We start from the raw sequence: 12,533 nt of genomic DNA on the forward strand, positions 1-12,533 counted from the left end.
CAAATGATTCTCTTTACCATGGAATCTCTTATATAAAGATTTTAGTTCTGCAACCCATTCTGCTGTACCTTGGTGTTCAAGTCACAAGGATGAAACACATGCTGTAGCCTGTCCCAAGTCAGGTCTGCTTTTAGTGCTCTACAAGACTCAGTTATGAAACAGTCATTGGGCTTTTTTTGTTTTGGGATTTTTTCCTATATGTCATGATAGTCTCAAGTGTTTGCACTTGCTGAGTCCTTCTTAGGCATGGTTTGAAAATAGGGGAGCCAAAGCAGTACTTTGATTTTGCTCATTATGTGGCATGTAGAAAATAATTAGAGCCTGTCCTTTCTCTTGTAGACAGAGTTCTTGTGCAATCTTGTCCTTCTTATGCTGGAGGGTCTCATGAGAGCAGAGAGGGGCAGAGCAGAATTCCCTCCTGTGTGCTGTCCGTGCTGCTTTGGATGCAGCCCAGGACATGGCTGGTTTTTGGACTGTGGGCTGGTTTCTGCACACTGCTGGGTCATGTCCAGCCTCTCTCCACCAGCCCCCCTGTCCTTCTCCACAGGGCTGCTCCCAGTCTGGATGGATGCTGGGAATTGCCCCAACCCAGGTGCAGCACCTTGCACTTGGCTTTGTTGAACCTGATGATGTTCCCATGGGCCCAGCTCTTAAGCTTGTCCAGTTCATCCTGGATGTTTAAAGGAATGGAAATTATAAAACTGCCTTCATCAGGTGTGCTAAATGTTTGTAGTCAACAACTCTGCATCTAATCTGACCATATGCTTGAAGAACAACTCCTTCTAAGTAGCTTGAGATGAACTGCAGTTATAAGTGCTGTGGTTTCACTAATATGCACTGTAATTCGGATCATAAATTCTACTGGAATTACTTTTTATGTTGTATATACCTCATGTCGACTAAATTTGGTTTGCAACTAAGCCAAGACTATCAAATACACAAACATAAAAATAAAATCCTCTTGAGCATGTACAGAAAAATAAAATTGAAGGAAGATATTTGATGTTTAGTGGGCTATTAGAGTTGTTTTTTTAAAGAAATCTTTCTTGCCTTTACTGAAATTTGAATTCCATATGTCAAGTTTCTCAGAGCCACTTAAGGAAAAAAGTAGTGAAATGCTGCCACAAGAGGGCCTGTCTTAGAATGTCTTTGCAAAATGCTTCTGGGAAAGGATGTGAGCAATCTTTGAACTATTAGTGAGGATTAGTTGTGGCCTGAATGAATGTCCTTGTGATATTCTGAAAGACATTTTGAGGGTGTTGACTTAATTCCTGCCTACCCCACTAGTCATATTCTATAACCATTTTCTGTGTGCAATGGAAGCTCTGTGTGGAGTTTGATATTGGTGTTACAGCATTAACTACTGCAGTGGGAGATGGATAAATAGCTAAAATCTTGTCAAAATGCAGAAAATTTAGACAATTGTGTCTTGGTTGTTTTGCAGTTGCCTTGTAGAAGGAGATGCTAAAGAAGAAATCTTGCAGCCTCCAGAGCCTCAGCCAGTACCACCAATCCTGACACCATCTCCCCCATCAGCTTATCCAACAGTCACTACGGTGTGGCAGGACAATGACAGATACCATCCAAAGCCAGTTTTGCACATGGTTTCATCAGAGCACTCAACAGACCTCAACGAGAATTACAATAAATCCACAGAACATTCAGGGAAGAACGAAGCCAGCGAACACACAGAGAAGAGGCTGGAGCGCAACCTAAGCTTTGAGATCAAGAAGGTCCCTCTGCAGGAGGGACCACGAAGCTTTGATGGCAACTCCCTGTTGAACAGGGGACATGCAATTAAAATTAAGCCTGTGTCATCCTGTGTAATTGATAAGAGCTTTAAGCCACAGGAACAGATTTCAGGGGATTCGTTTGTAGATGCTTCTCAAAACTCATGTATGGAGTACAGCGTGCCACAGTCTAACACAGCCTTAATACCTTCCCCAGAAGGAGTGCAGAGTCAGCAGGTGTCTGATGCCCCACCCAGACCAGACCGTCTGCCTCTGACAGAAAAGGGACACGCCACGTGGGCACTGCAGGGCCCTGAAAGAACCTCCGTGTCTGAAGAGTTGTCTTCAGATGCCTTGTGTCACAGTGTTCAGACTCTCTCTCTGGTATCCAGCAGCCCAGCTGAGCATCCTTGCAGTGATCCTGTTGATCACACTCCTGTTTGTGTTCGAGCCCCCCTGTGTTTCACTAACCCCCTCCATGCAGATGATTCTGACTCGGATGAGCTGGACTTCGACAGAGCCACGAGCAAAAGCGCGTCCAGCGTGTCAACGGCAAGTGCCACGGTCTCTGCTGCCACTAACACTGAAAACATTGCTGCCAGAAAAGTACTGCCAATGTCTATTGCTAGGCAAGACTTAACAGCTGTAACATGTTCTGAAGATGGCAAAGGTAGGTTTCACTGAGGTTCAGAAGTGCTGCTCTTTATCTAGCTGCATCTGTAGAGCTGGATGACGTAAATTTCTTTGCAATGCAATTTTCTAAGTGTAAATTTAATCAGTGTAGTTTGGCAGCTTCAGAGAGGGCACAGCTCTTTTCCTGACAGCTTTCAGTTTGCATGTGAGCTATTTTTGGTATAAAGTACTACAGACCATGATTAGCTGCTTCAGAAGCTGTACTGTGAGCTTTATTGTGAGCATTTGTTTAATGCTTTATTTATAATGCATTCCTGTAGGTTTGTATGTAATTGTAGGTTTCTGTGTTATTATTTGGTGCATATTTTTTCTCTATGCCCAGTTTCATGGAAGTGTCTATAATAATTGGGGGTTGACTAGTCAAAGCATTTTCAACAGGCTTGTGCAAATACATAACAATTTCATGCTTATTGGTTGATGTGCTGTTCCTAAAAATGGAGATTTAACCTCATTCACTGCATTGGTCTTTGAAGTTGTTCATGATTTGGCTCCTGCATTTTACTGATGTTGTAAATATTTAGCTGTGCTTTCCTCTTTTTCTGTACATGGCTGGGGGTGACAAGCTAATACAGCTGTTCATCTAAAAATCCAAGTTATTCTTTTATTAGCACTTTGAAAATTATTTAGTGGATTTCTATATTTTACTACTTTTTTGAGGTTTTTTTTTTTGTGAACGTTTGCAAGTTAGAACATCATTTTTTGAAGGCAGAAGGGTCCCAAAACATGCAGGTGCAGATTTCAGTCAGGCTGTCTCACTTAGAGCAGATGGAGGACAGAGCAGGGAAGAAGAGATCAGGCCTTGGCAGCTGCTTGTGCAAAGCCCAACAAAACAAGAAGTAAAGCTGTGGAGCTGAAGGAAGAACATGAACCTCTGGATCCAGCTCAGACTGCTGTGCTTGGAGCTGCTGACATGTTGGCCTCACCTCAGGAGTCTGTGCAGACTTCATGATTGTCTGAAGTGAAATGGGGCTCAGTGTGATGCAAGATGCAGAACCAGCTGAATTAAAAATTCTGGCTTTGTGAACTGAATGTTCACCAAAAGTCATATATCCAGAGATGAACTGTTTTTCAGCCTTAAAACAATCTGTTTCTGTAGATCTTGATATAGATCTATAGATATTGTGATCTGTACCTATAGATCTATAGATTTTGGTTTAGATTGTGTAAACACAGAGCAATACTTGCACATACCTGTATATCTTTAACACTGTGACTTAAAAGATGCTCTGCAAAGCTGACAAAGTCCTTTTGTCATAATTATTTCAACTTTGCAAGAAGTCCTCCTTGGATCTGTTTCATAGATTTGCAGGCTATTGTATTTTTCCTTTTAGCCAGGACTTTTTTCTTCTTTCCCAGAGCAATCATTGTTTGTTGCTGTTTGGAAATTATCATTTCTCTGTGCATCTCATGATGTAGATGCTGTAAGAACATGCAAATAAAATAAGTGATATGTCATAAATATGATAAAGAATTGGAGAAATGTCACTCTAGATTTGTTTTATGTAACTGTGTGTCAGAAACGTCTTGAAATAACAGTACAGCCCTTGCGCTGCTGGTATGTTGATGATTTCACAGGAATTGATTAAAATTCTAACATTAATTTTTCTTATCTTGTTAATAAGGGTGTATCTCTTCTCCGTTTGTTTGATAGTGAACACTTCCCATTTTACATTCTGGCTGTAGGTTTTGTAATCCCTCTGGCACTCCAGAAGATAGGGTTAGATGGCTTTGCCCCAGTGATCCTAAACCCTGTTTACAGTGGCTTTCTCATTTTCATACTGGCTCAGGACTCTTCTGTCTGAAGCTGGGAATGTGGCTGCCATCACCAGTGAAACTTGTCTGTGAACTCAGCAGCACCCTGATTGCCTAACCAGAACTGCTGTGTGCAGGATCTTACCACACGGTTAAATCCCTTTTCATTCAAATGAAGTGAAAAGTAGTTGTACCCTGAGGCAAAAGGAAAAGAAAAAAACAAAGAGAACAATACAACAGAAACAACACCGAAACAAAACCCTAAAAACTCACTTTCAGTTAGTGCATGTCCATGGTGACTTTATTTGATGGTTTTATAGAGGCCCTTTCTGTTAATGAAGGTTTTCTTGTACTCTTTGGTAAACTTGAGATGGAGCAGGCCTCAGAAGTCACTTGGAAAATGATGGCTTGTACAACTTGATGGAATTCTGTCCCTGCAGCAGCTGGGGATGCTGGCAGCTCAAGCTTCATGGCTTTATTAGTTAAAATGTGTCTTTGTCTTTTGTATTTCTGAATCCTGTGCAGAGTACAGTTGTCAGATGAGATTGCTTATGGCAGCAGCTACTTTAAATTGTTTTAAACCTTTAATTACCACTCCAAATTTCTTAGCAGGTCAGAGAGGGGCTTTTGCTGCCAGAGTGGCTTGTGTTAGTGCACTCCTGGGAGGTGAGAGGGAGCAGGCTGGGGACAGGATGTGGTACTGGCACCAACAGCAGCCATCTCTGGCTCCTGTTTACCCTTTGGCCTGGTGAACCTTGCACCAGGCTGTTTAACTGTGGTGTGGGAGCCAGTGGGCCTCAGCATGGACTTGGTAAGCAAAACTGAGACCTGAAAGAATGAACAAAAGGTATTCATTTGAGTTACTGAGGGTTTTTTTTCCTCCTTGTTATTTAGACTGAAAATGTTTTTGTTTTCTTGCTTGCATAACCCACAGACTGATCCTATGCCCTTAATGTGAAGTTAATGTTGGTAGATGAAGTTGCTCCACAGTGTTAGTGTGGTAAACCAAAATGTTTTATAATACTTGGAGCAAATTTTTATTTTGCTTTAAATACTATACCAAGTTTAAGATTACTGCATATATGAAAAGATCAACTTCTAAAATTCTAGGAGAAAAATCTATGTATTTTAACTTATCTAAATGTCATATTTGATTTAGATGCTGATGCTAGTGAAGATTCCTCTCCCCCGCTCCCAGAAAGAACACCAGAATCATTTGTAGTAGCAAGTGAACAGAGTGAGTTTTTGATGTTTGCTGATAATTGGAGATGAAATGTGAAGAGCATGTCAGTGTTGTATTTGAGTACCCCTGATTTTTGGTTAGTCTGTTGGAGTAATTTATAAAATGGAATGAAATCTAGCATGTGCAGTGGCTTATTTTGGGATTTAACTTTTGCACACCCTTGAACACAGAGAAATTATTTTTTCATTTTCTGACTATGGTGTTATATGATATTTAAGTAATTGGGGACTCCAATATTAGTAAAGCTGGTTTTCAGTCTGCAGGGTATGGAAATGAGATGATACAGTGGGAAAATGCAGTGTGGTTAGGGAATTTCCCAGCTATTTTAGTTCCTACTGCTCCCAGGTAGGGAGTGGGTGTGCACATGAACTGTGTCTATCTGATCCCCCTTTCTTGGGCAAAGGAAAGATGATGACACTTCATTCTGCACTGCATGTAGTGAACAAGCCCAGTTAGTCAAGTTTTATGTAGTTCACTCTTTGACTGTGTCAAAAGGGTAACTGCAAGAGAAAGCTGACACAGATGATGTGCTCCTATTGCCATAGTTCATTCATCAAGCTGGCAATGGCAGAATACAAAACAGATGAATTGAAATGAAGTGATAAATTACGTTGATGCTTGGTACTTTCCAGAAAAGCTAAAATGATATAGTTTACTGACACTTTTGTTTAGTGTCATTTTGAAATTTAAAAAAATTTTGCCCAAGTAGTTAATCTAAATATTTTCAGCATGAAAATGCTGAAGTTTTGTAAATGTGTTCTTTGAGCAGTATAAGCATAGGTAGTTCAGAGTCAAAGTGATCCTTTGGCTATTATGGACCTGTTGCTTTTCTGTGACCACACAAGGAACAAAGCTCTTTTCTTTAAAAATCTCTCTCCAGGACTGGAATCACTAAAACCACTTTCATTTTGTTTGTCTTTTTGCACAACGTCAGTAAAGGACAGGTGTGGCTGTCCTGACTTGGATGTTTACTTAGGAGATCTGTAAAACACATACTATTACTGCCCAGCTGATGTAACAGAAGTTCTAAATTGTTTTTGAAAATGAAGCCAATTCCCTGTTGATTAGGAGCCTCCAAAGGAACAAAATGACACCCACAATGCAAGCATAGTACTCTTGTGCTTTGAGTTATATTGTGGCATTTTGCCTTTTCTGGAGCACTTTTCATGTAAAGAGATTTTCATGTTTTTACAGGCGTTTAATCTTAAAAAAATAAAAAGAGTTTAGAGGTTTAGAGCACATTTGTAATGGTGTGTATGAAGGGCTCATGCTGAGGAGATGAGCAGTGTGCTGAGCTGGTTCCTTGTCCCCAGGCACGCCGTCGCTGAAGGCAGCGGGGCCGGCGCGGTCGGAGCGGAGCGCGCCGCGGGAGCCACAGCCGCAGCAAACGGCCTCCCCTGTAAGTGCTCATCACTCTGCTCTGCTCTGCTCTGCTGGGCAGCTACAAGTGAAATCCATACTTGTGAGGAGTTGCAGCTGTTGGTCATCTACAGCTGGCCAGGTTTTCCTCTGCCTGAGCTGCTGAATTGATGTGAAGAGTATGTTTTCTTTCCAATAAATGATCTGTTTTTCCAAGGTCAGCGGTGTTTTTAAAAGGAGCACTCCTAAATATATGTTAAACTATGGCCTTAAGAGTGTAAATCTGCTGCTTTTAGGGAGCTTGCTCTCTGCCCTTAATAGATCTTAGGCCAATTCAAACTGGAAGGGAACAGCAGACTCTCATCTAAACTTCTGCAGGGCCTCGCTCCAGGCTAACCAGAGATTTTTCCAGCTGGGTCTTGAGAACCTCCAGGGATGGACACTTCTTATGGGCAACCTGTTTTGCTGCCTGAAAATGGTTTTTCCTTGTGTCCATATTTATTTTAAACCACTTTTGCCCATCAGATTTCACTTTTCTCTCATCCAGCTAAGAGTCATCCTGCATGAACAGTTGGCAAAACTTTAAAAGCACATAAGTCCTTTTTACATTTGTCCCTTTTTCATGTGCTCCCAATATCTCTCTTAAAAATATGACAAAAAAGACATGTGAATTTTCAGGCACTGTAAATGTAGTGTGAGAACCAATCTACCTAAATTTGCAAATAAGTGGCAGTGTCATATTTTCAAATTTTTATTAAATGCTAAGGTTCTAATTGTAAATTCTCATACTAACTACTATAGCATTTTTATCAATGTTGAGTCAAGTCAAAAATGTAGAGGTAAATTAGTATTTCCATGAATATTATGATTTTTGGTGATGTTTTCATAATCTTACATTTCTGTCTTTCTTTTAGTTTTCTGGAAGTGGTTTGTGTAATTATTTTATATCTCTCTCATTAACAGGGTTTGAAAACAACTTCACCTGTACTACCTGGTAAGTGGTGGAAGCTTTTCTAATTTTTTTTCCAAAATACATTTTTCCTACTGAACAATTTGCCTGAATTTGATGTTTGCTCTGAAGGTATCTAAATATATTGTCAAATATACTTATATTATACTAAATATATTGTTACTTATGATGTGTATGCACCTTTAGTTTAGAAAAAACATGAACTGAAACCTTTATGTTGATGTATTAAATGGCACTGTGAGCTTTTGCTATAAACAGATGCTCTGTGGGATTTCAGTATCCATACAAACTAATACAAAATAATAATCCAGATGTGGAAAGCAGGAATATGTTGCTGTCACTGAACATTTACTTCATAAACAATTTTCAAGTTTTGCTTTTAGGAAATGAGAAATTGTCTTTCAAAGCTTTGTTTTTGTAAATAATATTTGCTGCCAGTTGTTTTCTGGAGTGTAGTAACAAGTGGCATTGCCACAGTGGTGACTGAGGGGATGTTACAGTGAGGGGTCTGTGTGTTTTCTAGATCGTCCTGAACGAAGCAACAAAACACCAACTGACATTTTACCTCAGATTCCTTTCTCTGGTTCCACTGACACAAGAGGTCAAATTTCAGAATTTCCTGCAGAAGTAACAGATATTGGTAATTACAATTCTTTCAAAATATAATCACTAGATGACTTAAATAGGGGATTGGCTATCAGTACTGGTTTGGATAGCTGCTACTGCTGCCACCTCCAACTCACTGAGGTGCAGAACCCAGACAAATAAACCTGCCTAGTCTCTTCAGCAGTGCTGAAGAAGTTTTCCCCAGAATAAATGATTAAAGAATGTTACACTTTGAAAAAAACTTTAAGTGTATAAAATATAGAATTTGTCAAATGGGTTATAATTTTTGTAGTTTTGTAAATTTTTGAAAACTTCCAGAAATAATACCTGATAACAGCTTAGGTATGCAGAAAAGGAGGGGAAAAAATATAACAAATGCTGTATTTAATGCAAAGTACTTTCCAGTGAGGTTTAAGTACTGAACTACAATGGTATCCAAATTCTTCATATCTGTATTTCCTATGGCCAGAGTGCATTCCTTGTATTACAAAGTTGTTTTCTATTCTGTAAGAGCTGAAGCTGTGTCTCAGTGCTCTTCTGACTGCTGCCAGCCTTTGTGAGCCTGTGTTGTCCCAGCAGACAGAAGTATTAAATGCATTTCTTTCCTTAGGTTTTGGTAACCGCTGTGCAAAGCCCAGGGGACCAAGAGAGCCACCCTCAGAATGGACATGATCCAAGAAGCAATGGACATACTGTCAATAAATTATACTGGAAAACTCAAGTGCCACTGAGAGCTAGAGAAATAGAGTTCCACTTTCCTGGGGGGCGACTAACACGGGGCAGTGTAGATCTGACTGTCAATGGTACATCCTTGCAGTGCATCCCACGCAGAGCCTGACACATGGTTCACAGCAGTGGATTCCAGTATTACAACAACCTTTTGCTGGGGCCATCTACCTGCCTTACTACACTTAGGAGAAAGTATTACATATGATTTATTTTGTAACTTCAAGTATTATTGCCTTAATGTCTTTTAACCCTGTTACACGCTGCTTGTAGACATATGTTAATATAGTAATACTTTGGACAGATTGTGTTTATGGACTACTTTTTGCTAACATTTGATTACCATGTATGCATTATTTTGTATATGTACAAGGCAAGTAAGTATATAATTTGATAAAGTTGCAATCATAAAATATTAACAGAAGATGTAAGAAATCTCTGCATGATCTAAATTTTTTGTGTACCTTATTTGTAAGTTATTTGCCCTGAAGTTTTAGAAAATAGTTTCTGGGGTTTTTTACAAAAATTGCTGGACACACACAGCCAGAATTGCAGGTTAGCAGAGATTAAGATTGTAATGCATTTTGTAAATTGTAAGCAAAAGGTTATTTTTATATTATATACTGTTTAATTGTCAGACCTGATTTGTTCTGGTTTTCATCTGGTCACGGAGATTCAGTAAGTGCCTTGGAACAGTATTGAATTCTCTTAGCCTGTGTATGTTTCTTCAGTGTTTTGAGTTCATCTGGAATTAGATTATCAAAAAGATTTGTACGTTTCTTAGTATATTTGACCTGCCAGTAAAAGAGAAACCATTTCACATAATCAACACTCCTTAGTTTTCATTTTAGTGTTTCATCAGTTGCAATCTTTCGAAAGTTCATCTCTATCACCTTCCTGTGTAGTAGGATTTCACAGTTTTACTAGGGCGTGTTTCTAATTTGGGAAAACCAGAACACACTGCTAAAAGGACTGTTCAATACCACTGTGTTCTCTTACAGATGGGGAATACAATTTCTGTTGTTCAGCGACTGTGTATGTAAGAAAGCAACTTATATGAAGGTTCACCTGGAGCCCTTGCAGCTACACTGTATCTTGGCAATATATTATGTCAAGAGTTAATCCTTATAAGGATTCCTTACATAAACTTTTCTGTAATACAATCTTTAAATTAAAGAAAGTAAAAATCTCACTCTGGGTGTTTTTACTGTTAGGAAAGAAAACTGTATCCAAAAGCCAAGTGTAACTCAGTGAAGGATGGCAGTCTGGCTTAGCTTACAGATCTCATACTTGAACAGAACACTGACACTCAGAACCTTATTTTTAGTAACTACTTTAAAAGTTCTGGCTAGCAAGAATGCCAGAGAAGCAAAGAAGAATGTTTAGAAGAAAATGTTCATTTTGGGTAGTGAAACTATATGAATGTGAACTTGAGTTGGGAACATTGTCTGATGTGCTGCTTGTACCTTGAGTGTCTCTGCTGGTAGAGAGCAAATGCCCGATAGCAGCTCTGTTGTAACCCTGAAGGGATGGAACTGGCAATTACTGACTCTGAATTTAATCACCATGTGCTTTGTGCATGTGACAGACTGCCAAGCTGGGGAGCTCTTTCAAAGAACTGTGTGCACTATAAATACTTCCCATGGATGTAGTTTTGCAGTTACTCATTTAAAAATAAATAATTCAATGATATGTGCCATCTGGGATAATCTATATCAACTATATTCCTGACTTGTAAACAGCTCAGACAGCTGGAATGTTCTGCAGTTGGCAGAATAAGGCTGGCCTGAACTTTGTCTTCCTCCCCTCATGTTGCAGATGATTAGCTCAGACTTTCACTCTTACAGAGCTCCTGTGGATTTGTAAGGCAAGATGGGCTGTCAGCACCAAATCATTGGAACATTCGGGGAACAAAGTTAAATAAGAAAATTTCCAAATATGTTCTGGATGTACTTTTCAAGGATCCCTTCCATATTTGTCCACCAATAAAACACAAATCTGTGCAGGTAGTAGATTTTCTGGTTTTCACAGATGAATTTCACTTAACAACAAAGGCTGTCCCAAATCTGTGCACTACATACAGGCCATTTTGTTATGTTTAATTAAAGGACATCCAGGTTCATATTTTTTTTCCCCTCTTTGCTTTGCACAGATGTGGATCATATTCCAGGCTGTTTGTCACAGAAGAAACCTCAGAGGAAGGTTGTAGCCTTTGCTAAAAAACTGCAATTGTCCAGTATGGATTTCTGTTTCTTTTGGCAGAGCTGATTCACAACTTGCTGTTCCCTGCTATGAGTTTTACATTTTCACCTATTGTATTTCAGATAAGCTGGCAGTTTGAAGAGCAAGGTGAAACCTGCCCAATGTCATTACTTTGCTTATCTGCTGGTGGTCGTGGTGCAGAAATAACTGCAGCTCTGGGTGCTTCACTCTCAGGAGTTTCACATCATAACTTTGAAATATTATCTTCTTAACAGCTTCATCCAAAAAAACCCTAGATCTTCACTTGTGGTTTGTTTGAAATGGAGTCTAAAAGGGTTTAAGCATGACATTGGCTTGCCAGTTATCACTAAAGTCATTTTGTGCATATATTGAAATGAATCCTATTTAGTTCCAGTCTTACATGTTACTTTTTCTGAAAGCAATCTGCAACTTTCATCTCTGAAGTGCAGCTTTTCAGGCATGGACTTGATCACTGTAGCAAGAGGCAGTAATATACAATTTATTAATTTTTTCTAAAGATATTAATATTTAATTAAATCATGCAGTGAATTATCACATGAAAAGAATGAGTTCTCTGTGGTTTAGAAATGTGAGTTCTCAAGGCTCAGAAGAAAGCTGACCTCTACTAATACCATTGCTTATCTCTGTTACTCAGCATATTTAAGGTTGTGCATTGATTTGACTGGTAACATTCTATTTTGGTAGTAACTAGAGCCTTACACCAGCATTTTTGTTTCTTATCTGCTAGGAAAACCTGCTGTGTTTACATGTAATTTTCCTTAAAAGAAGTTTCTAATTTGGGAACTGGGCAGAACAATTAAAATCTCGAGGAATTGCCTCTGGGGTTTTGTATATTGGAATCTTGGATTGGGTTTCTTTGGAGATAAATCTCTAAAAGAATGAGTGAGATCAAGTGCGATGCAGTGACTGGGCAGTGTGATAATAACCCTGTGTGCTGGAGCAGTTGCTTGGAGCTGCAGGTCAGACTGTTGGGAAGCACTCAAACACAAAGCTCTTGCCTGCAGCATAGCCCTGACACCAGAGAAAGGGAAGATGGGGTTGGACTGGGGAAAGAAAGCAATGAATATTGCCTTGAAAAGGGAATTTTGAGGAGGAACAAGTGGTTATGGACTTAAGGACTTCAGACAATGGAACTGAACAACCAGATACAATGGCACACAAATCAGGCTTTGAGAATTTTCTCAAGGCTTAAGGCAGTAGTAACATCTCT

At 39.4% G+C, this 12,533-nt stretch overlaps 1 protein-coding gene across 1 annotated transcript in view; it reads left to right on the forward strand.

Moving 5' to 3' along the window:
* PTPN12 (protein tyrosine phosphatase non-receptor type 12) overlaps window positions 1-10,271 on the forward strand; it is a 69,808-nt gene extending 59,537 nt beyond the window's left edge. Inside the window, exons 13-18 of the mRNA XM_058022939.1 lie at window positions 1,445-2,400; window positions 5,335-5,412; window positions 6,732-6,817; window positions 7,741-7,771; window positions 8,271-8,387; window positions 8,964-10,271. Coding sequence (XP_057878922.1) covers window positions 1,445-2,400; window positions 5,335-5,412; window positions 6,732-6,817; window positions 7,741-7,771; window positions 8,271-8,387; window positions 8,964-9,025 — 1,330 coding nt within the window. The 3' untranslated portion in view covers window positions 9,026-10,271. The remainder of the gene's footprint in view (window positions 1-1,444; window positions 2,401-5,334; window positions 5,413-6,731; window positions 6,818-7,740; window positions 7,772-8,270; window positions 8,388-8,963) is intronic.
* The last annotated feature ends 2,262 nt before the right edge of the window (window positions 10,272-12,533 follow it).

Source organism: Melospiza georgiana, chromosome 4, assembly GCF_028018845.1.
Source record: "Melospiza georgiana isolate bMelGeo1 chromosome 4, bMelGeo1.pri, whole genome shotgun sequence".
Classification (NCBI taxonomy): domain Eukaryota; kingdom Metazoa; phylum Chordata; class Aves; order Passeriformes; family Passerellidae; genus Melospiza; species Melospiza georgiana.